We start from the raw sequence: 24,716 nt of genomic DNA, 5'->3' as shown, positions 1-24,716 counted from the left end.
ACACCCGGCTCATCGCGGCCCCTGGTCCCCAGCGCCTGGCTCCGGGCCTTCTGCCCCTTCTTACACGCCACTCTGATCCTTGTAGTTTCGCATTTACAATTTTCGCACCCCCGCCCATGTAAATCTTCATCTGTTAGTTTCCATTAGGCTTCTATCTTAACTGAATACCTGCATTTTAAAATTATTTATCGAACTTTCGTGTTCCAATGGATTTTACCATTTATAAATATCGTCAATTTTATAATTCAAGTATGGAATTGCCCAAATTTGTAAGAATTAAAAATATTTTAAATTTCATATTGGCATCCAACGTCCTTTTATGATTTTATCCTACTCTCTGCATTTTCAATCTGCTTATGTCAATAACGTTTTTATATGTTTTTTTAATTCAATTTGACTTATATGCTTATTTGCTAATTTATATTGTTTCCATCTAATGTCTCTCATCACGGTATCCCGAAATGCATCGTTGTTATGCTTGGAGAGAACAATTTTATTTTGTATCTTTATTTCCGGAGGTCACGTCATCGCTAGCTGCGCTGCTGAGAGAGTACGCAGTACACTATAATACCTCTATGGTACATTTAAGTGTAAATTGTATGTTTGAGGTTGTCAACATTAGAAGAATGTATTTGACGGTTCCTTGCGTGCCTCATTTTTGGAGAGATGCATGATGAATTTGTGTTTTACGTGAAATACGTTTTAAGGATCTGTGAGGATGAAGATTAGAGACTTCCACATTTCACTTGATCACAATAAATCCGTATACTCGGCTGGCGAGTTTGTGTCAGGCCATGTTGTGGTGGATTTGAGGGGTGACCTCAAAATGCGGGGAATCCGTATTTGTATGCGCGGCCTAGCTAAGGTAAATAGTTAGTGCAGGAACGTTAATAACTGGCCTAAGCTAGGCCTAGGCCGGCATGGTAGTTATTCATCTTCTTTACTACAAGTCCGTGTAGGACCATTACTGCCACGAGTTACTATAGGCCTAGCCTAGCATAAAATGTAATGCTTTAATAAATAATATGGCTAGGAGTAAGTAGTAGGCCGGGCGGTCCGGGAGGGCCTAGGCCTAAGCTACCTAGGCATAATAAGCCCCTACTAATACTAGGGCCTAGTGCTAATAGGGCCTAGGCTAGCTAGGCCCTAAGCCAGGATAGGCCTAGCCTTGGCCCTACAAATATTTAAATAATAATAATAATAATAATAATAATAATAATAATAATAATTTTCCATAATAGCAATTGGGAAAAAATGATTAATAGGGAATATTCAATTTATAATAATATAACACTTATTCTTATTCTTTTTATTGCACAATAGAATAATCTTGATGGGAGGGCCTGGTCTCTAAAGTAAACTTAATTTACTATAACAATTGTTTGAGAACCACTCCCATCCAGTATTAAAAAAAAACATCATTAAAATGTAAGATAAAATATAATAGACAACACATCACAACATCAAGCAAAAAGCAAGCAAAAAAAAAAATAAATAAAGAATAAATAAATTAAAAAAAACAGAATAAATGCAAGAACAGTCATTAAAAGCAAAAAACAAGGTAATCACAATCACCATTTAAGTACAGTAATAACAATTATAATTATTCTACAAAACCTTTTGTTATTATTACCATCATTACAGCAAAATTTCCATTATTATTTTATTATTTATTATTTGTAATTATAATTATTATTATTATTATTATTATTATTATCACCATTATGTAACATTATAACTACAATTACCATTATCTTCATTATAACAATCATAACAAAAATAATAACTATCATCATTATCATATCATTAATATTATAATAGTTATCATTATTATTATCACTTACAACTGTTACCAGGATAGGAAGCTTGCTGGTTTAAGCTGTCTAACTTGAATTAGCCTTATGTGTGGTATTGTTATGCTAATGAGCCAGATTGGCACAATCTGCAAGATATATATGATTTTATAGGCATATAGTATAAACCTAGAAACAACAAGCCTCGTAATGCAATTGATAATTATTAAATATAAATGTAACAGTAGAAGAATTGGATTTTTTTGAGAATGACAAAAGAATCTCAGCCTTCACTGGGAATCGAACCTGGGACCTTTCGCTTACACGGTGAACGTCTTCCCAACTAGACCATGAAGGCTTTCATTGGTTTATTCTATCCAGTAGCAACTGAGAGTCCCCATAGCAATTCAAACAATACTAGTCTGCGCATGCCTATAGAGCAATCCAAGATCTGACTAGATACTATACGCCCTCTGCTGTACATTACGTATGGCAGCCTGGATCTCGAAAGAGATATTTTATGTATAGTAAGTAAGTAACTTTCACTTAAATGATTTAAACTGTCTCTTAAGAACCATTTAATGGCAAATTTAATCTGTCATTATTTACTTCAACTTTTCCACTTGTTGAATGGAAACAAGCAAGGGTCATTCCTATTTACAAAGAGGGTGAAAAAGCCGATTCAAACAATTACAGACCTATATCCATCCTACCTCTAGTAACAAAGATCATTGAATGTGCTGTACACCAACAATTATATGATTATTTAACTAGAGTTAATATTTTGAATGAATCCCAATCTGTCTTTAGGAAAAACCATTCAACAAAAACTACCTTTATTGATGTGTCAGATTATATTCTTAGTAAGTAAGTAACTTCCACTTAAATGATTTAAACTGTCTCTCAAGAGCAATTTAATGGCAAATTTAATCTGTCACTATTTACTTCAACTTTTCTACTTAAATGGAAACAAGCAAGGGTCACTCCTATTTAAAAAGAGGGTGACAAAGCCGATTCAAACAATTACAGACCTATATCCATCCTACCTCTAGTAACTAAGTTCATTGAACATGCTATACACCAACAATTATATGATTATTTGACTAGAGTTGTGTCTCATATAGACAGAGTGGTACATTGTCATACATAGTAGTATTAAACTTTGTATGTGATGTTTCACACCTGCACTCCCTAAATACAGCAGATGCATCTTGCTTCTAAACTTAATGCTCTACTTTTGAATATTGAGGGATGGGAATGTTTAGCAATATAATCCTGTACATCCTTGTGGCTAATGTGTATTAGTGTAATGGAAAAAAACCCAAACTATTATTTGCTTATCTCGTCAGGTACACTGGAGTGAATCTCGTGGTGGTGGCCATCAGACAGGATCCTACACCAAATTTTATGATGCTGAAGAAGAATATTTCTCCCAGAAAAAGGTCTTATTTGGCAAAGGTAATGGTATTTTCTTTAGTGAGGCTGGTAAAAAGTTTGAGATATTACAAGTACCCTTTTAAAATATCAGGAATTTACAAAGAGTATTACAATGCATGCTTTCAGATTGTTATTAAAAGTTGTTAATACATTTAGCGAAATCTTGTATTTGAATTTGCATTAGGCTGACCAGCCCTCCTTAAACTAACGTTACGTTATCTCACTATGTTAATTGGATTAACACATTATCAAGGGTAAGTACTGAGTGTTTAACACTGGTGTCCTTGGATTCAATTATAGGTAAACGGATTAGTTGCCTTTTTTATGAGGTTTTAATTGTTCTTTACCGCCGAAAGTGCGGTATTCTAACATTAATTTAAGGAGGGCTGGTCGGCCTAATGGTATTAATTTGTACATAAATAATATCCCTGTAACTCTCTGTTTTACCACTTATTTGATACGCTATCCATTTGTTTTGTTTTTTATCAAGTCTGAAGTTTTTCTCTTATTCAAAGTATTTTTATTTTTTAAAAAGGTTTTGGATAGGATAATTTTACCACAAACCATACAAACATTATCACCAGTTAGTGTTATAAATAAATCAACTTAAATTGGTCAAAGGCCTATGCTTAAATACAAGGTGGTGCTTTATCAACAGTCTATTATAGACTACATGATTAAACTAGTAAATAAGTCACAAAATAAAATAAAAAAGATCTTTTATACTTGGTCCACATACTTTTGAGATCAACACATTAAATATAGGATTAATTGTATTATTCCAACTGTTTTAGAGTGAATACAGTTACTGTAAGCTGCTGTTGAATTCTTAATAAAACATTTTAAAAATTTCTCAAACATAAATTATTCAAATTAAAGTCAAATGAACAACTGTTTTAAGGGTTCATTAACTTTAGATTAATAAAAAAATGTCTCCTAAACCAAGGACTTACAACTGTTACCAGGATAGGAAGCTTGCTGGTTTAAGCTGTCTAACTTGAATTAGCCTTATGTGTGGTATTGTTATGCTAATGAGCCAGATTGGCACAATCTGCACATGCACAGAAAAACAAAACTTTCCTTTGCCACACTGCGGCCCGCACTGCGTATCGGCTAGGCATACAGCCAGGCCTGCCAAGGATTACAGTAAGGTAAAACAAAGCAAAATAAGGGTACTAGCAAAGCACCCTGCTTCGTCTGCTTCTGCACCGCAATAGGAAAAGTTGAACCAGGTTCAACTTTCCTGATATCTGTGGATATCTGGGGATAGGGTGAGCGATTATATGGAAACCAAGTTTTACCCTGACTATCGCACATAATCGGGGTCATGGGAAGAGAACGTTCCGTCGCTGTAAGACTGTTTTAGACGTGGGGTGGGGGGTGGTTTGCGGTAGTCTTGGGGTTCTCCAAGCTTCGGAAAATTTTGTGTTTTTCTATATGCTAAGAAATGCACTTGCATGCATTACGAGACTTTTATTGATGAATGAATACACACTGAATTAATAGATTTTCCCCCATTTTAGCATGAACAAGTAATAATGAAGATGGTGATGATTATGATGATGATGATGATGTGATGATGATAAGGAGGAGGAGAAGGAGGCATCATAGCAGGTGAAGACGGCTCCTGTGCAAAGTTTAATTAACAGGCCCTTTGATATGAGTGTCAACCGAGGCCGTATCCCAAGTTCGTCGTCACATTTTCAATGCACAATCGGACAACAGTAATTATCTACAAGTTATATAGTCAGTACATTCTCAACTGTCATGAAAATATCATATATCAAAAAAATTACGTTATATGCATGCTCGGAAGTTTAACCTAAAAGTTTGATATATGTTTGATATATGTTGTTTGTTGAATGGTCTTTAATGATATTAAATTCTAATATGACCACAACATAAGGAAGAACATTTTGTCCCCTATAAAGTTCAGACCCATATACATTTATATTTCCTAAGACCTAAATCATAAGGAAGTCCGCTCTATATCCAAATTTTAGGAAATTATACGTTTTATGCATGCACTGATGTAGGAATTTTGTTTTATGTTGCTTATTGAATGGTCTTGTTTAAAAATATTACAGTCTAATATGACCACAACATAAGGAAGTCGATTCTTCAAATGTTTAATAGATAGTACAGCATAACTCTCATAATAATTTCATATTTCGAAAAATTGTTTGGAGTATATGATCACGTTCCATGATAGATTACATTCACAGGGTGCCCCTAAGCCAAAATTTCAAAATTGAATAAATTGCGTTTTTCTGAATCACGACTGAGTAATCTAGGCCTACTGGTTAAAATGTAAAAATTTAAGATTTTATTTTTAAATCACAGAAAATCACAAATATATATTCAGTACATTCTCGACTGTCTTGGAAATGTGAAGCTTATCAAATTTGGTTTGGTGATCCAACTACTGGATATATGGGCCTGGAAACTTTTTACCTGCCAATTAATGCAGTATTATACGCTTATTAGATATCTTCAAAATTTTTCAGTTTTTTTTTATTAGGTATCTTCTCAATTTCTCAGTATTTTTTTTTTTAATTCTTTTTCCACTTCCAACACTGTATGATTTGAAATTTACATACCATTCACGTCGTTGCTCTTCTTCAGATTATGTGTTCATTTTCAGTCTCCGTGCTCTTTTTAGATGTACTATGTTCGTAAGTTTTAATCTCTAGGTCTACAATTATGTTACCAACTCCATTAAAGACTTTTGTTTTTGTTTTTGTTTTGTTTTGTTTTGTTTTTTTAACAAATAGCATTCGTTAAAGTAATGAAATAAAAATTCATTAATCAAAAAGTAATGATTAAACTAATATGTTTTCGCTTTGGTGTAATTTTGGAATAACAAAATATAATAAAATTCTATATGCCTTTAAATAAGGTTAAGAATCAACGCACATGTATAGCTTATTAATTATTGAAACTTTTGTGAGAGGATACCATGTGTACAAGGATATGACTTCATGGATTCCTGTAGAAAGTGAGGAATTGTTACTAAGAAGAGGGACCCAGGCAGCATTGAAGATGCTAGTGCAGTTACAGTTGTGAGGAGTTTTGTAAACAAGCTACAGTAGGCATAGGCAATTGAAGATGCTAGTGCAGTTAAAGTTGTGAGGAGTTTTGTAAACAAGCTAGGCATAGGCAAGATGTAAATTCAAAGAAGCAGAAGTAGTTCTAGGACACATTCCAAAACAAATAAATATGTCAGCTTCTTTCTAAGCGATTTTCAAACGGAAATAGAGCTGTAATAACTAGGAAGCCAGTAAATAGAGGCATAGGATATGGGATAGAAGTGCCATGTACTTTTATCTGCAGTGGAGATAGAGAATCACTAGTATGGTTAAAGACTATGATTAAGATATATGTGGATTGTATGAATTAAAAGATTATAAAAACTAGAAAGCTTCTAGCAGGGGATTGCGGAAATGTAATGGAAGTAGGATTAATGATCAACAGAATAGAGCACTTCTGTACATTTAAAATGGAGCAAGTATACACAAAATATCATGGTAGTAGAGCATAAATGCATGGTATTATTATGTACTGATGTAGAAAAACATTTATTATTTTTAAAAAATGCATTACAATTACAGTAGTATTTATTTTGAAGTGGTCTTTAATTTGAAGGAAAATTTTCAGTTGGGTCCACCAAAACCTTGGTATTTGGTCTCTAATTAGAGGGAGTCTTTAATTGGAGGGAACAGCTACTGTAATGATAAAACATGGCATTCATTCGGGACCACAAGAAAGTAGTCTTTAATTGGAGGTGGTCTCTCATTGGAGGGATCTTTCATTGGAGGGAGACCTGTATTTAATGTCAGTGAAATGATCATTTTCTAATTTGTTTTCAGGAAGTTATTGTATAATATATACACATTATCAAATATAGTATGATGGTATTCAGTACTGTATTGTCAAAAATACAATTAATACAAAGATACTGAAGCAAGTTCATATGAAACACAAAATATAAGCATGCAAGAATCAATTTATACTGCTAAAGGACTGAACATTCCCATTAACCACCATATTATTTTACACAATACTCCTCATGTAGATTGACTGAATGGGCAAAATATGTATGCTAGCAGATTGCTAAGGATTTTGGGCTGCAATCCCTGAGTATTATTTACTATATAATTAGCATCCTTATAGCATGAGAGGCGAGCATTTATTTTATAGCCAATTGTAATTGTTCTTTGTTGTTTCAATGTGGTAGTGGTGGATGTATTACATGTACTCCATCATGATACTATTTTGTTTTAGTTTATTTACAGTAACACATTTCATTTTTATTTACTTATTTTAGATGAGAATGAGTCTGGTAGTAACCCTGTATTAGGAGTTGGTAGGCATGAGTTTATCTTCAGTTTTCAGTTACCATATGGGTAAGTATTTAAACTATGCTATAAACATACTGTCTTTGCATATATGTTTTGAAAAAAAAACCTGCAAAATTTAATAAGATAGGCTTATTATTATTATTATTATTATTATTATTATTATTATTATTGTTATTATTATTATTATTATTATTACTATTATTATTATTATACAATTATTTTTATTACAATTATTATTATTGGTATTTTTATTATGAATATATCATTCTTACATTTAAAACTTCGAATTTTTATAGTTTTTATTGATTGTCTACATACTTTTTGATTTGTTATTTGGGATTTTTTATCGTGTTGCTGGGCCCTTGAGGATAACAGTGCTTTTTGTACTGATTAGGTCACCCAGGCTAGAGAAGATATAATTTAAAAAACAAAAATTAAAATAAAAGGTAAATTAAGCATACTATAAGCATTATGATCTGTAAAACACATACTCCAATAATAATAATAATAATAATATCCCACACAGGGTCACACTAAGCTTCACACCATGGACTGGAGTACTATTTTGCTTCAGTACTTTACAGTTTCCAGGCTACTTTTTCAACAAGAATACTTTTATTGAATCAAATTTTATTGTTAATTGACAAAAAATAAGTTTGTTTCTTTCATCCAGAAGGGTTGCAACATCTTTTGAAGGGAAATATGGCAGGATTCGTTACTGGTTAAAAGCAGAAGTGGATAAACAGTGGGGATTCAACAGTCGTACCAAACTTGCCTTTACAGTAATAGACCACATTGATATTAACACTCCACTGTTGCTTGTATGTATAGTTTTCTATTTGTATATATATATATATATATATATATATATATAATCTTTCTTTGAGTTGTTGAAACACTTAGTCCTCAGTGCCTAGATGTCCTACTGCAATATTGACCAAATTTTAAGTCAGATTAAAATATTTTATAATTAACCTTCCAAGGAGTGAAACTTCCAGGACACTATTGGGGAGAGGTTAGCATGGGGAAAGTGGACATGGTGGTGCTGATGACGGTGGTGGTGGTGCTGATGACGGTGGTGGTGGTGGTGGTGGTTTTGCAAAAGTCTGGCTAATTTCAAACTTGGAAGAATGCAAGATGACAATAAAAAGATGTGTGTTTATCATAGATTAGACTGGCAAGTGTAATAGTAGATGGTCACTTACATAATTAATACTCAATCAATCAAACAATTTACACTGAATACTTGATTTACATGAAAATGTTATCTAATAGACAGTACAGTTACTAGGTCCTAATCCTTTAACCCATAAACCACACTTGCCATCATTATTATTCCTACTAGTCATCATCCTCCAACAAATAAGACACTCAGATTCACAACAATGCCCATTCAGTCTTTTTTTAACCAAAATAAATTAAATTAAGAAATAAAGAATATCAATATTAAAATCGATTGTAATGTCATGTTAATGACTACCAATAACACTTTCAAGTAAATGGTAAGCCATATTAAAATGGGCTAGGAATATTATACTCAGCCTGGAGTTGATTATATTAATAGATAGAAAACTTACACATAGGCAAGGAAAATTATCTGATCGTGAAATTAATTTCCTTGCTTGCAAATATAAAAGGTCACAAAATAAATAGATTAGCAAAATCGTAAATATTTAAGGCCGTGGCTTCAATGTATATATCAGAGGAGTGGTGCCAGTGACAAGTGTCATACGATGTTAACAAATGATAAGCTTATTATAAACACGAAGACAGGCTTATATCATTGGAATCCAGTTTAGTGTATCTATTACAGTAGTACTTCAGTGAGTAAATATTTACTGTAATGTAGTTTAATTATTGTTTCATTTGAATTTCTGTCATTTTTATTATCTTGACTAACTACACCATGATCAAAAACAGTATATCAATGTTTAATAATAATAGTAATAATAAGAGAGACTTTTTCTGTGGCACTAAATGTTGAAGAATCCTGTAAGTGATGTGATGACATAATGTTGTTAATTAGTAGAATCACCCTAATTTGTGACCTTTTTTTATTGCAGACTCCACTTTTAGGGACCAAGGAAAAAACAGTTTGTTGCGGACTTTGTGCAGCTGGGCAAATTAGCATGTCAGTGAAGACAGATCGAAAGGGTTATTGTCCAGGTAAACATATTCAATTGATACTCTTGATAGGGCTTTAGGGCTTGCCAATAAAATGACTTTTTTTATTTATTCTACATTTCTCCCCATTTCTTGTTCGTATGATATCTCAAAATTGCCGCAAGCTACACACATGGCAGTTTTAAGGAACATTTGGCTTGGCCTGGAATAGTCACAATAAGCTTTTCAATGTGACAAGTCATGCGTGACGTCATCTACGCACAATTTTGCATTTTTACATTATCGATCATATACTGATTATCTTTGTTTGTGATTTTCTGATTTTTTGTATTTGTAATGTTTTATATTGTTAATTGTTTTGCCAGAATGAATAAAATAATATATATCATCCTAACCAATTGCCATTTCGAAATCATATTTAGTGAGCATAAACTTCAGGTCAAAGTTGAATGTCATGTAACTCAATTTTACACGCATGCGTCAAAATTTTAAAATGCTCAAAATTACTTTTTGACTAAATTAGAGCATGTTTCAGTCCATTTTGAGCATTTCAAAATTTTTCAAATTTTCCGCACTGCACGCGCATTTTTACACGCTGAGCGCGTACGGAAGCTGGAAATTTAGTTTGTTTACATGTTTTGGGTTTCTGACACTGTATTCACAAATTTCCATTCTTTTTCAGTCATCTTAGGTCCAATAGCAATGCCGTACGCGTGCATCAAAGATTTGAATCCTTGTACACGTTTTGGTCGACAAACACTAAAAATTTGCTAAAGTCATGCCTATTTTCAATCAGTTATAGCTCCTTAGGATGAAGGTGACCCCCAATTTTTATTACTTATTCTTAAAGCATTTTTATAGATTTTATAGATCATAATGACTGATCGGACATTGTGACGTCATCACATTGCCATCTAAAATTTAAAAAACTGAATTTTTATCTATGACATCATTTGTTAAAATACTCATTTGAGCGTATCTCACTTATCTTTAATCGATCGTCTTCCAACTTTGAGTATGTTAAACTGAGACAATTCTCTTTCATAAATGTGACTTTTTTACATTTTGATGATGTCATCATGATCAAAATAAATGTTTTTTCTGACCCTCCCTCATCATTCTTTTCTCAAGACTTTAATGAACCCATATCATCATAACCAATTGACATTTCTAATCATATTCAATGGGCATAAAACTTCAGGTCAATGATGAATGTCATCTACCTTAATTCTCCGTGTGCACATCATAACATGCGCGTACGCGTGCATTAAAATTTTTAAATGCTCAAAATCATGCCTATTTAAATCAGTTATATCTCTTTAGGATGAAAGGTAACCTCCCCCCCCCCCACAATTTTTATTACATATTCTGAAAGCACATAAGTTGTAGATATGATTTTATAGATCATTGTGGCTGATTGGACTTTGTGATGTCGTCATATTGCCATCTGAATACAAAACAATAGCGACCGCTCACATGGTCTGCACGTTCCTCCATGCTTAAATACGGTACAGACGCAAGATATTATATTTGGTTTTTCGAGGAGCTAATAAGATAGGACTTTTTAATAAATAGAATGTTTATTTGTACAAAAAAAACATTATTTGGAATTAAAAATTAAGATACATAAAATTGAACAAAAATAACTTAATAATAATAATAGTGTATCCATCGAATATAAGATGCTCAGGGCGCTTGATAAGTGGACTAGGAAACTCGATCGATGACTTTCTTCACCCCTAAGGGCCCCTTCGTGTCTGTGCTACCCGGTAACCCGGTACCAGCAACTCTCGTCATCCACCATAGGGGCTGTCTGTTCCAGTATACCGGGGTACTGTATCCCCCTACTCGTCTTGAAGGATGTACTGGGTTCTATATAGTGCACACGAGCCATTGTATACACTGGACCTACGGTTTATAGTCCTTATCCGAGAAGACTTGTTCTACCACCAGAACCGAGTGTGCCGTTCGAACCAGCGCCGATATTATGGCTGTAGCTTGCGGCGCCCCAGCTAACCGCTCAACCATTTGACTCGCCTTCTTAAAATTGGAAAGAAAAAAAAATTAAATATCTATAGGCACTCAAAGGATCACTCTATTTTATGCTCGAAAACAGAACGGTTCCGAAGAAGCCCGATACCTTACTTTGTTAAACTTTTGAACAAGTAACTACTATGTTCATTATTTATACATTTGTAAATTTTGATCAATAATGATCCAATCAATTTTTATTTCCACTCTGGTTGAGGGATATCGGAATAAGACTTGGTGTTGATGTGATCATTTGAGTTTCTGTCCTGTAATTTGATTTAATGTACTGTCTACTGTTTTGATATATCCATGTTTCAATTTGATTTAATTTTGACGTGATCAATTTAGTTTACATTTCTTTTTACTCGTTTTTACCTGTAATCGTGTTTTTTCTCTTTTTAATGTACTGTTTTAATGACTCCCACCAGGGCAATGTAAATAATGTGCAATTTAGATTCGTCTACAATACATTATACAGCCTTCTGTTACCCCGTTATTTATTTATTCACTTACTCATTTATTTTTTTTATGGTAATTTTGTAGCTTTTATGATCTTAATTTAAACTTTTTTGCTTGAATTTTTCATATTGAAATTTATATTGAATAATAAAATCCATGAATAAAAAAAAAATGAAAAAATTTGAACCCAAGACCTTATATTCTTTAGAACACATGCTTAACCGACCGCACCATTCATGCGATGTGCATTATTAGTGGTAATGGCAATAATGTACAGTCCTTGCTGAAACCCCTGTTTTGTTTTGTAGGTGTAGGGGAATGTGTCATTTATTTTTGACTTTGATGATGTCACTATGGTAAAAATTAATGTTTTTCTGACTTCTCACCCACCTCTTTCTTTCTTTAATTCTTTGATGACCTGAGAGAGGGCGGCAGACTTGATATTGAACTGCACAGTTTGACAATTCTAGCTACGGTATTTTTAAATAAATAAACAAGCGGATCACCTAACTTGTCCTCAGTGACGAGTTCAAATCTAGTGTAATATTAATACTGTAAAGCTTTGCCCAGCCTTCCCTAAATTTATGAATATTTTTGATATACAATTGCTTTTTGTTAGATGGTTTTAAACACAGATTAAAATGTTTGATCAAAGTGCTTGATTTGTTCTCTAGTGCATTTTATTGAAACAGTTTTCATTATTCAAATTTCTAGTGACATCCAATCAAGTTGATTGATGGGATTGGAGGAGAAAAATGATAAACAAATTATATAATAATAAATTCAATGTGAATTTTTATGATTTATTTTACAGGTGAATCAATAGCAATATCAGGTGAATATGAAAATGGTTCAGCAAGACGAATGAAACCCAAGGCAACTCTGTACCAAAGAACCATGTTCTACGCTGATGGAAAGTCGAGGTCTGTACGCAGTGCTGTTGCCTGCATACAAGGCAAGGCCATTAGAGGGCGTTCTTCAGATAGTTGGAGTAATAAATTGTTAAAGATTCCAGCAATAACGCCAACATTGACCAATTGTAGCATTATCAAACTGGAATATTTTCTAAGTGTAAGTATGGAAACCACTGTTGACTTGCATCTAAATACATTTTTTAAGTACCTTGTACAACAAAGCTGAATGAACTTTGACCTTCATAATAATGATTTCAACAAAACAACCTTATGTGGACACCTTATTTATTTATTCTTTTGTTATTGGGTAATAAAAATGTCATCTACCACAATGCTTTAATATTTATCTTTTATAATTTTTAATAACACTTTTAATATCCATGTGCTTGTAGATTTCTGTAACTCTTTGTCAGGATAAAACAAGGAAAATTGTAGTGTTATATAATACTAATATAGGATAATACTATTATATTAATGAAGAAATTAAGGTTAAATTTAGTAATAATAGGCCTTACAAATATTTTTTGCCCTCCAACTATTTGGAAAGGGCGGGCAGAGATATTTACTTTTGATATGATGACTGAAAATAACATTGTAATAGTAACATATATGATGCTTTTGATCTAAATTAATAATTGACTCTTTATGACATTACATCAAGAATAATTTATAAATTCATCAGCACACAATCCATTCATTTCTATTCTCATTTAGACGAAGAAAAAATCAAAAAGTGGATAACATTCGGTCTATTCTTATTTAAAGAAAAGTTAGAAACAGAAAAAAAACCCCAAAACACGCGCGCACACACACATACACACACACTCCCAATTTTGATTAAAAGGTTCTTCTTCTTATTCTTTTTGCTAAGAAACATACAGTACAAAACATTTAAGCTGAGAGAGAAGGCTTAACTAAAATGGATGACCATACCATAAACTGAAACAAGACAAATATTGTAGAAAATAGCAAAATATACTTGCACAATTTCCCAAGATTAACTATTTATTCAGTTTCTTCTACCATTTTCTAATTAGTAATTTTCATAGATATCATTAGCAATAAGAAGACATATAGATACAGTAACTTGATTTAGATTGATTGATGTCTGATCTAAAATTTCGATATATATTCTACTCATGGACTCGGCACTAGATATGACTAACCACGTAGACAACGTATGCAAAGCTGGTCTTCAATCCATTAGGAAGATTGGAAGCATCCGCAAATACCTTAATACCAAGTCTACTGAAATTCTTGTACATGCGATTGTCTCTTCTAGGTTAGATAAATTCTGCAATTCACTTCTTTATGGTCTTCCATCGAAATAAAGAAAATCCAGAGTGTACAAAACATGGCAGCTCGTTTGGTTTCACGTGTTCCAATTCGACACCATATTACTCCTGTCCTTGAAAACCTTCACTGGCTTCCGATTAGACAAAGAATTTCATACAAAATCCTACTTATGACATACAAAGCCCTTCACAGCATGGCACCAAACTTAATAATCGATCTCATCCATCCATACGCACCTAAGAGATCCCTTAGATCATCCTCTGAATCCCTTCTGTCACATCGTAGTCGTCCGTCCACTCAATTTTACGGGCATATGTTTAGCCAAAAAAAACTTTTATTTATGTGAAGCGTATTCCGTACAAAATTCTAATAAATGAATAATTCACTAAGTGAATGAATGAATAATTAAATTAATGAATCAGTGGAGTGAATGATTGATTTTATGATTCATTGATTAACTTAATGAGCGATAATATTGAAGAAAACAATAAAAAACATAGCTGTTGAATTCAACCATTATTTAATACTGCTTAAATATTTTGTAGATAGCTAACACACATTAAACCATATTTCCTATAAATACCTTGTTGTAGTGTGACTGGCATATTAGGAAGCTTTCAATTGCACGACGACAGTAGCACGTAGAACATAATGACATCAGTAAAAGTCATCTGCGTATGCGAGAACTTTAGGTCACCTTGCGAGTAGATTCTGGAACGCAATTTGGCCAAATCTACGTATACAGAGAACGTAGGACGCCAGGTAGGACGGTCACACATGAGCGATTCCGTTCTAGCATCGCGTCGTCACAAAAATCGAAAGCTTATTATACTTCCTTTGTCAATTGGAATGCTATGACCTTTTGAAGTGCTGACCTTTGCCAGTGTTACGACAAGAAAGAAAAAGGAAAGAAAAGATAAGGAAACATAAGAAAGAAAAGGAAAGAAAGGATAAGGAAACATAAGAGAGTAAAACGAAAGAAATGATAAGGAAACATAAGAAATACGGAAATATAAGAAAGGAAAAAGAAAAAAATGATAAGGAAACATAAGAAGGAAAAGGAAAGAAATGATAAGGATCCATTAAAGAATTGATATGGAAATATAAGAAAGGAAAAAGAAAAGAAAGATAAGGAAACATAAGAAGGAAAAGGAAAGAAATGATAAGGAAACAAAATAAAGGAAAAGGAAAGAAAAGATAAGGAAACACAAAAATGGAAAAGGAAAGAAATGATAAGGAAAATAAGAAAGGAAAAGGAAAGGTAAAAATAAGGTAACATCAGAATTGAAAAATGAAGGAAAGTTATGTGAACATAAGAAAAGGAAAGGAAATGGGGATTGGGAAATACAGGCAAGGGCTGTGAGGAAAGGATAGACATGACAAGCCAAACACATAAGGAAAAATTTAAACTGTGAAATAGTTGAATGTATAAGAAATCAATAATAAATTGGAAAGTAACCAAATGGAATGAGAAGGTAATTGGAAGGAAAAATAAAATAATAAATAAATAAAAAATAAATAAATTAAAAAATAAAATATATTAAAATAAATAAATAAATATTCATTCATAATGTTAACCTGATTTCCCTCACTGTTGTAATCATTTTTCTTTTATTTTGATCCGGGTTTTCCTTTCATTGTAAAGCGCTTAGAGGTTTCTTGCATTTTGCGCTATATAAGAATAAATTTATTAATTTTATTATATTCCTAAATCACTACTTTTGGGATTTAATGCAGATTTGTCTAGATATAACTGGTGCGACCAACTTGTACATAAACCTTCCTATAGTTATTGGCACCGTGCCATTAAGAGCGCCACCATACTCACCGATTGATCCATTGGCTGTAGATAGCTTCAACTTTAGTATGGCTACGGAATCAAATGGAATGGGATTCAATCCTGCCACATTCCGTAATGTCTGTGCTCAAGAAGGTAAGTTGTATCATTTTCTTGCAATTATTTTAAATCTATGTCAATGTAATTAGTTTAAATGAAAATGATATATTTTAATGATTACAGTATTAAAACATCCATTTTACGAATAGTTGATTTTACGAATGGTCTTTGCCCCTGGTGACATCACCATCAACCATTTATTACTGTAAAAAAAATCTGATTGCGCACGTTTTACAAAGCAAGCGATAAAGTATATATTTCTTAATAAAATCAAGTTTGTTGTATTTATTTATTAATAGTTTGATCTTTTCTTCCATTTATGGTATAATAATCACTATATTAATGTTATAAACCTAACCAGAATAATGAACTACCAACGCAAGTGTCGTCGGATTGAGGGCACATGTTTACGATGACAAAGGAGGGTGTTAGGGTCAACAACTTACTGCCCTGGACTAGCTGCAGTAGGCCTGCCTATGGTAGCAAGGCCTAGCCTAAAAATCAGAGTGATAGGTGATTGCTTGGAAAATCAGGGGAAACCCACCAAAATCAGAAACTCTAGCTAAAATATAGGCTAAAAAACACAATTGTAGGTTTCTGCATCATGTTTAAAAAATGATTAAAAATTGTAAAATCGCACAAATAAAAGGCCGCGAAATATTTTGAATTGCAAAATCGCTAAATAACAGCAACGAAAATAAAGGGCTTTACAGTAATTGAATATTGAGGGCATTAATGTGGTATCTAAGACCTTTATTTAAAATGAATTAATAGTTTTATTTTGCGCTATCTGTAGCTTTTTCCGCTTATGAAATTCCACAATACCACGATGATACAGAATAATCAAATATACAATTTGCAAAGCATGAGGGCAGAACAAATCATTTTCTTAACCTTTGCTTACCTATATAAACATTTTAACTTGGCGTCGTTGACTTTTGTTACAATACTGTTAACAATACTGTCTGCAGAAAGGGTGTTATCTAATTCTAGACCCAGAGGTGACGGAACTAGGGGTTGCTGTGTTGTGGAGAGTAATGTGTGACCGGAAATGGTCTGCATTCAGTTGGTTGTTACCATGTGCCAGTGATGTTGGAGTATATAGTACAGCAATATGAAACTATTATGTAGGCCTAATGAATGAATAAAGTTCGGAGTTTGTTGGGTAGTGAAATGATTATTTCACATTTTAAGTGCTCCCTAAATTCATAAGTGTAAGCTAAATTACGGTGATTAATTTAATTAGCGAAGATATGGAGACAATTATTTCGAATCCCTCTTTCCAAGAGGGGATGAATGCTTTGTGAAAATGAGTACGCCGCGGTACTCATTTTCACAAAGAAATACACACAACTGGTTAGCTAACAATTATGTCAATGTTACATGAACACCTGGGAAGGAAGGTGCAATCACGTTGTTACCTAGAAAACGTCTGTACTGTATGGGGAAGGGGTGCTGATGTACTGTGTAGCGGGGGACGATGAGGCATAAGACTAGGCCTAGCTAAGACAGTGAAATTATATGTGATAGAAAGTACACTTTCGGAAGAAATAAATTAAAATAAGAAAAAAATAACTAACTAAGAATAATTCATTTTCAGAGGTACCTTATTTAAGTATTATACAATGCTAACAATGCAGCTCTTGTAGCCCTGGCTTGGGCAAGGCATCCATGTGGCAAAGCAGTGGTGTTTGTTTATCCATGAAAAAAGCATGCCGGGAAAGTTTGCCTTACCAGGAAAAGGTGACTATGTTCAGGAGGAAAATTGCAACCTCCTTCCCACCTTTGTCCAATGGCATGTCACTATTGCCCAAATCCAAACAAAGTTATTGTGATTGCCATTCTTTAATATTTTGTTCTAAAAGTGCAATTTTGTGCCTTCCTAATCTACAAAATCTCATTCCATGAACCCACCAGAAATTTTATTCCAGGCCCCTTGGTTTGGACACCGCCTGCCAGCTATTTTGAAATGAAAAATTTCCGATAAACTGGCAACCACTACTGGGGGACTTCTAGAGGCCTAGCATTTCACTCTACTTAGTTACCATCATGGAATAATTAAGGGATAAAACTAAATTACTAATGAACACGAATATTTTAAAATGAAAAAAGAACGAAATGTTTATATTGAAAACAAGTCTTAAGTCTTTAAATGCTTTTTACATGTTTAAATATACAGTAATTAGCATGATCGAATGTGTTGTCTACTGCTGCTATAGCAAAGGTCTAGTGGCGCAATGCGCTCTGCGGTGCTCTATTTGTAACTAGCCAGCTGTTCAGGCTAGGCCACTGGAAGTTTCCCAGTGAGTTGTGAGAAGTTGGTGGCGCTGTTTCAAAATAATTCTGATTCAATGATCTTTACAATGGTACTTTACTTGTATTTCTCTGTTTTTTGCTTCATTACTGTATAATATTCTTAGTGTGTTGCACCTTATTTCTATAAATAATATGCTATATTATTTTTTTGTCATCATTTTCATCATCATTTGAAATTTGTTATTTCCCTATAATATAATGACATAATATTTGCTTTGTGGTTTTATATAGCACCTCCAAGTTATGCTGAGTGTGTATTTGGTTCAGTAGACATCCGTGATGACGAGCCAGGTGATACACTAGGAATGACATTTTACACACCTATGTACTCTTATGTCTGGAATTACGAATATCGCCGTCCCCCTCCTTGTTATTCAGTGGTATGTTTAAGTATTTTAGTTCTGAGACTTATGTTTATTGTTCATCAACATTTGAATACTGTTACTATCTGAATATAAGTTTGTGAAGATTGTTGAGTTTTAATTTTATTTTGCAGAATGACACAGGTTCCTCGCAGGTGACAGAAAGTAATACACATTCAAATCAGCGATCATGATGCTTCAACATCTAGTAGTGGTGGCAAGATTTTCCAGACAGGGTGTGGAGATTTTATAAGCAAGCGTTTGGGGGGATTTGTTTTTTCTGTAAGTGATTGGTAACATTGACCATTTACACAAGAGGTAAGCAACCTGTTAGTAGATGGGAACGCATAATAGTGAGTGCCTTCTATACTATTCCATTAATGTGTATTAAGTTGATAGATAGCTGATTGATTCAGAGAGCGGGTCCTAATTATTTAATTTATATCGTTCTTATTGGTTTGCTTGGTATCACCATACCAAACAATAACCATGTCATGACACTTCAATCATTGAATTTGTAAAATTGATTTTGATTTGATTTTGAATATTCTCAATATGCAGAAGTAAAGCTGCCTTCAAAACATTCACATCCCATTTCAGATTTTCACATACAGTACATTAATTGCTGCAATGATTGATAGCAATCAGCATTTAGCACAAGGTTATTTTTTTAACAAAACTGCTCATTATTACAATTGTTGTTTTAGATTAAACCAGCTCTATCATTAGCAGGTTTAGTAATGTGACAGTCTGGAATCGAAGCAATAAAATAATTATATTTGAAGGGTGAAGTGTTATGAGGTGGGGATAGGAGGGATAAACTGTATTTGAAAGTCTGTATTTGACCTAATTTTGCCTATTTCAACTGGCTACCATTCTTGAAATTAAGTCAAAGAAAAATTATGTTCTCTGGTTTGAAAATTCAGAGAAGGAATAGGGAGCTTATACACATTCTCTTGGATACGGCCTGTTAATCTTTGGTTTGCATTAAAATTTATAAACATACAGCATCCAAAATCTCAACACTGTCACTTAAGAATTCTGTCAAGTTGGTTTACAAGCTTTTGATGTGCAATGAAATGTTTTAGGAATCTTAATAGCCATTCTAATTGTCAGACTTTCAAAATACTTTGAAAAATGTTATCCCACTTTTGTTCAACATATTTTTATAAGGTGAAACTTTCAATTGATATTATCTAATTGAAAGTATGTAACTTGAACAATGTTTTCATAATGCTTTATTATCCTCATTGCCTTGATTCCATCTTTGTGTTTTTTATATTCACCAACTTTTATGACCAATTAACCATGATGTCAATTGTGATTTGTTTCTATTGTAAGTACATTAAGAATTTTCCATGTTTCAATCAACATTTTGCTTTCCACATTAGTGCTAAAAGGAATTTTGCAACTACCATTTTTTAAAAAGTTACTTGTAATTTAGACACTTTCCTTCTCAATATTTTATATGTTTTGGGGATATTTCTTTGTGAAACTTAATTGCACATATAATACATAGTTGTGTTTGTAATGTTTAATAGGTATGTGAAAGAAATAGATAAAATTTTGTCTCATTGGGAGGATCTGTGATTCATTCAGACCAAGAGAGTTTCAAGTTCAGTGTTTAAATTTAATTGTAACATTCTTAGTAACTTTACTTATGAACATAGTATATCCTCAACATTAGATTATAGTACTACATTTTGCATAAAATGGTAAGTCTTGCTACTTAATAGCACTGTTTAATAGTGCAAGAACAATCCTGTTAAACATTTATTATTCAAGGAAATTGTATTTTTTTTATATAATTATGAGGCAGTGTGCAGTGGTGGTTAAAATGACATCAATATAGATGTTGTCATGTGTTCAATGTCCACGGTTTAAGCTGTGGTTAGCCAAATCCCAGTCAAAGTTGAATTTGCCTAAATATTTTAATTCAAATTCACCAAAAGGCTAATTAAAGCTATCATGGATATATTTTTTTTAATACAAGTTGGCAATATTGCTAAACATTTGGCTTGCTTAAGCCTAGAACTTTGATACAAATTTTGTCATATGATCAATATTGGTGTTGCTGCTAACATCGATATAGGTGTTGTCGTGTCAGAAACATTGATGGAGACTTGTTATAGATGTTATCATTTGATTTAGACAAGTGATCAACATTGATATAGACATTGTCATGTATTCAACATCAGTGTGTGTCATGTGATCAATTTTGATTTATATGTTGTCATGCGATCATCATTGATGTACTGTAGATGATGTCATTTGATTGCATTGGTGTAGATGTTAAGTTAAGACAACATTAATATAAAAGTGAATGTGTGGTTGATGTTAATGAAGATGTCATGATGATCATGGATAGTGTCATGATGAGGTGGACATAGATGATGTCAAGTGTAGTGCAATTCATGGGGGTTAGTTATGGAACTACCAACCTTTTTGTAAACAGTTTTTAATACTGTTCTTTATTTAATATGATATACTTTATTATAAATCTAATATATTTATTGAAAGTTTAGGTTTTGTGTTTTTATATTCATGTGTAATGAGCAATGTGATTGTCATCCAGTTTGATACGTCTACCCCTCTAGCCATTCACTTAATATTTTACTTTTTCAGCAGTTATGATATGTAGTATGTCTTCCTGCTATTCATATTTTTACTACATGGTTTTCACATGTTTGCCCTAATATGTTTGGACTATACAATCACATGACAGTGCTATGGCTTGTCTAATATTTTTTTAAATACTGTTTTCATTGTCCATATTATATGGATTTAACATACAGGTCTTATGCATACACTGTTGACCTCATTCATTATATCTTTCATGTAATGTTAGGTATATTTTTTTAAGGGACCAATGAAAACGTGTTAGAAATGGTTATTATGTGCTCTGGTGCTTATATTGATGTTTTTGTATTTTGAGTTACACATATTTTTGGTTTTTTAAATACAGCATTACTTTATTAATGTATTTTTGGCATTTATTTTATATGACATGATTAAACGTAGAGGTAACATGATGAATTGTTGTATAGATGACATGTTGAAATGGTGTGAAATGTGATTATGACAGTGATTTGTGAAAGTGATCAAGCTTTATAACATGGTATTGATTTGAAATATGGTGGGCAGATATCTAGTGATGACAATATAACATTATTGCTAAATATAAAACTATTACCTTTACAGTACACCATGTTGTAATTTGACAGAAGTACTGTAATAAACATAACATAATTATGAATATTATATTCATAAATACAAATATTTGGAAGTTATTTATATATTGAAATGTGACATTCCCATAACCTTTGTAGCTACAGTGTTTTAGTCAGTAACACAACTTAATCACCATATTTTACTGTTGCAATAACAGCATGTGGATACACTAGTACTGTAGGTATATGCTCACTTTAACTTAATTGTAAATAGCTATATATGTATGTAACATTATGCTGGTATTAATGTTCTATTAAATCTCTGTAAGTATGATATACAATAGATTAATTATTAGTCAAAAATATATTTATATTCTTTCTCTTTATGTTTAATTCACCTTATTCTTGCACTAAATGTTTGTATTATTTGTTAATCTATATATTTATGTCATGATTGTTTTCCTGCTCTGTTACAGTGTTAATTTATAAGAAATAATAATTAAGACTTGATTAATAACTTCATAGGACATTTTTTTCAATTTAACAAATCTAACTGCACTGCAATGATGAATTTGATTGATTAATTGATTGATTGATTGAATTATTAATTGAATAAAATACTGCTTGGTCAGTCCATTGTGCATGTAAGGCTCAAACCATGTATAATAATAATAATAATATCAGGAATTTATAAGGCGCCAATTCCAAAAAAGATCAAAGGCGCACTATGCAAGTGTGATACCCTCGGAGAACAATACGGTCTTAATTTGCGATTTAAAGTTGCAGAGATAGAAGAAGTAGTTATATTAATAGGAAGCTGGTTCCAAAGAGGCAAAGGAGAATGAGCATTGACCATATGTTTTGGTAGAATACTGTATTTGGGAACAGAAAGGAGATTTCGAGAAGATGAACGGAGACGGCGAGATGGGGTATACTTAGTAAGCAGGGCATTTAAGTAGGATGGATGACTAGAACATATCGCTTTGTAGGTGAGAACTAACAATTTAAAAACAATTCATTGCTTGATCAGCAACCAGTGAAGTTTATGAAGTAGGGGAGAAGCGTGGTCATATTTCAGCGCCCATCTGCATATCCTAGCAGCAGTGTTCTGGGTGCGCTGGATACGTTTAACGAGTCCTTCAGAGATTCCAAAAAGTAGAGAGTTACAAAAATCAAGCCTAGATGAAATTAAAGCATGCACAAGTATTTCAGTAGATTTCAAATCAAGAAATCTTCTAATCTTTGTGATGATAAAGGTGCAACCAATTATTTATTATTATCTTTAAGCAGCATGATTAGCATCAAATTTATATGCAGACAAGTATGTTTTATTTTCCCCTCAGTCTCTCTCTCTCTCTCTCTCTCTATATATATATATATATATATATATATAGATTTATGTTATATATTATTTTAAAATGTTATACAGGTCATTGCAATTTATTTAAATAAGCCATCATTGAGACAGTGCAGTTGTATTGTATGTTAGCAGGTATTTTGTGAAATAAAGGTTGATGATATGGTATAATTTTTAAGTGGTAATTTTTTAGATATTTATTCATAAGAAAATGTTAGTAGCTCCTTGCAAGGTACATCCTAGAGAACACCAAATATTTCCACCATCAATATTCTGCTGGCAAAGTGTCAAACTCGAAGGATACAAAAGTGTGCATAGTAAATAATGGTAATGTGTACTTAAGATGTGTATAAGAGACAGTGGTCATATTTCAGCGCCATCTTCAGAGATTCCAAAAAGTAGAGAGTTACAAAAATCAAGCCTAGATGAAATTAAAGCATGCACAAGTATTTCAGTAGATTTTAAATCAAGAAATCTTCTAATCTTACGTATGTTATGGATGTAGAAATTAGCAGATTTGCAAACTGAGCTAACATTATCTTTAAAAGTTAGATGTTGATCAAGAATCACACCAAGGTTTCTAACAGATTCTAATGGCAACGATTGAGTTTTCAAACTTTTGATGGTCCCAGGTATTGTATTGTCTTTGTTTATAAAATGTATGTTTCATTTAATTACTTTAGTTTCATTTAACTTAAGGCGAGAATTTTTGTATACCTTGTTTCGCGAACTTAGTTTTTTAAAGATCATTCATTCATTTCACTTTTATTGCCAAATTTCAAAAGCATCATCAGACGTGGGTGGGGAAAAAAATATAATTTCGTTTTCTTATTTAGCAAATAGCTTTGCCAGAAACCTCCTGAATGAGGAGAAAATAAAATGAAATTTTATTGGTGAATGTAAGCAGTGGCAGGTTTGCTAAACAAGGTATACAAAAGTCTGGCTTAATACATTGTATTTTGTAATTGATCAAAGTGATCATCTTGCACAAGTAATGGCCTAATACATTGTATTTTGTAATTGATCAAAGTGATCATGTGTTGCAGAAGTAATTTTCAAGCACTTTGACATTGATGGAGGTGTATGAATATACTGTATACAAGCTGGGAACTTGCTATAGATGATTTTGTTGTCAACACACATTTTTGAGTGAAAATCAATACATTCATATTGTTATGTATGTATATACCACATAAGTA

The 24,716-nt window shown here is 32.6% G+C and overlaps 1 protein-coding gene across 2 annotated transcripts; it reads left to right on the top strand.

Annotated features, from left to right (window-relative positions):
- Nucleotides 1-511: 511 nt before the first annotated feature.
- On the top strand, nt 512-22,796 carry LOC117119790 (arrestin domain-containing protein 3-like). 2 transcript variants are annotated; one of them, XM_033264705.1, is made up of 9 exons: nt 512-865; nt 3,143-3,251; nt 7,558-7,636; nt 8,268-8,412; nt 9,655-9,757; nt 13,020-13,276; nt 16,153-16,348; nt 18,860-19,008; nt 19,125-22,796. In XM_033264705.1, exons 1-9 carry the CDS (start codon nt 719-721, stop codon nt 19,182-19,184), a joined length of 1,245 nt encoding a protein of 414 aa, XP_033120596.1. In that variant the 5' UTR covers nt 512-718; the 3' UTR covers nt 19,185-22,796. The 2 variants fall into 2 exon arrangements, with proteins under 2 accessions (XP_033120596.1, XP_033120595.1); XM_033264704.1 differs by having other exon boundaries at nt 8,265-8,412.
- Nucleotides 22,797-24,716: the final 1,920 nt, after the last annotated feature.

This window comes from Anneissia japonica, unplaced genomic scaffold, assembly GCF_011630105.1.
Source record: "Anneissia japonica isolate Jap-2015-1 unplaced genomic scaffold, ASM1163010v1 scaffold724_len3256291_cov202, whole genome shotgun sequence".
Classification (NCBI taxonomy): Eukaryota; Metazoa; Echinodermata; class Crinoidea; order Comatulida; family Comatulidae; genus Anneissia; species Anneissia japonica.
Note: the sequence above shows the minus strand (reverse complement) of the source record. Positions and strands in the feature narration are given on the sequence as shown.

Excerpts from the sequence above, each read along its gene's own strand:
- LOC117119790 (XM_033264704.1), top strand. The coding sequence starts at position 719 with ATGAAGATTAGAGACTTCCACATTTCACTTGATCACAATAAATCCGTA. Across the intron at positions 13,277-16,152 it reads AACTGGAATATTTTCTAAGT|ATTTGTCTAGATATAACTGG; the intron begins GTAAGTATGGAA and ends GATTTAATGCAG. Across the intron at positions 16,349-18,859 it reads TAATGTCTGTGCTCAAGAAG|CACCTCCAAGTTATGCTGAG; the intron begins GTAAGTTGTATC and ends GGTTTTATATAG.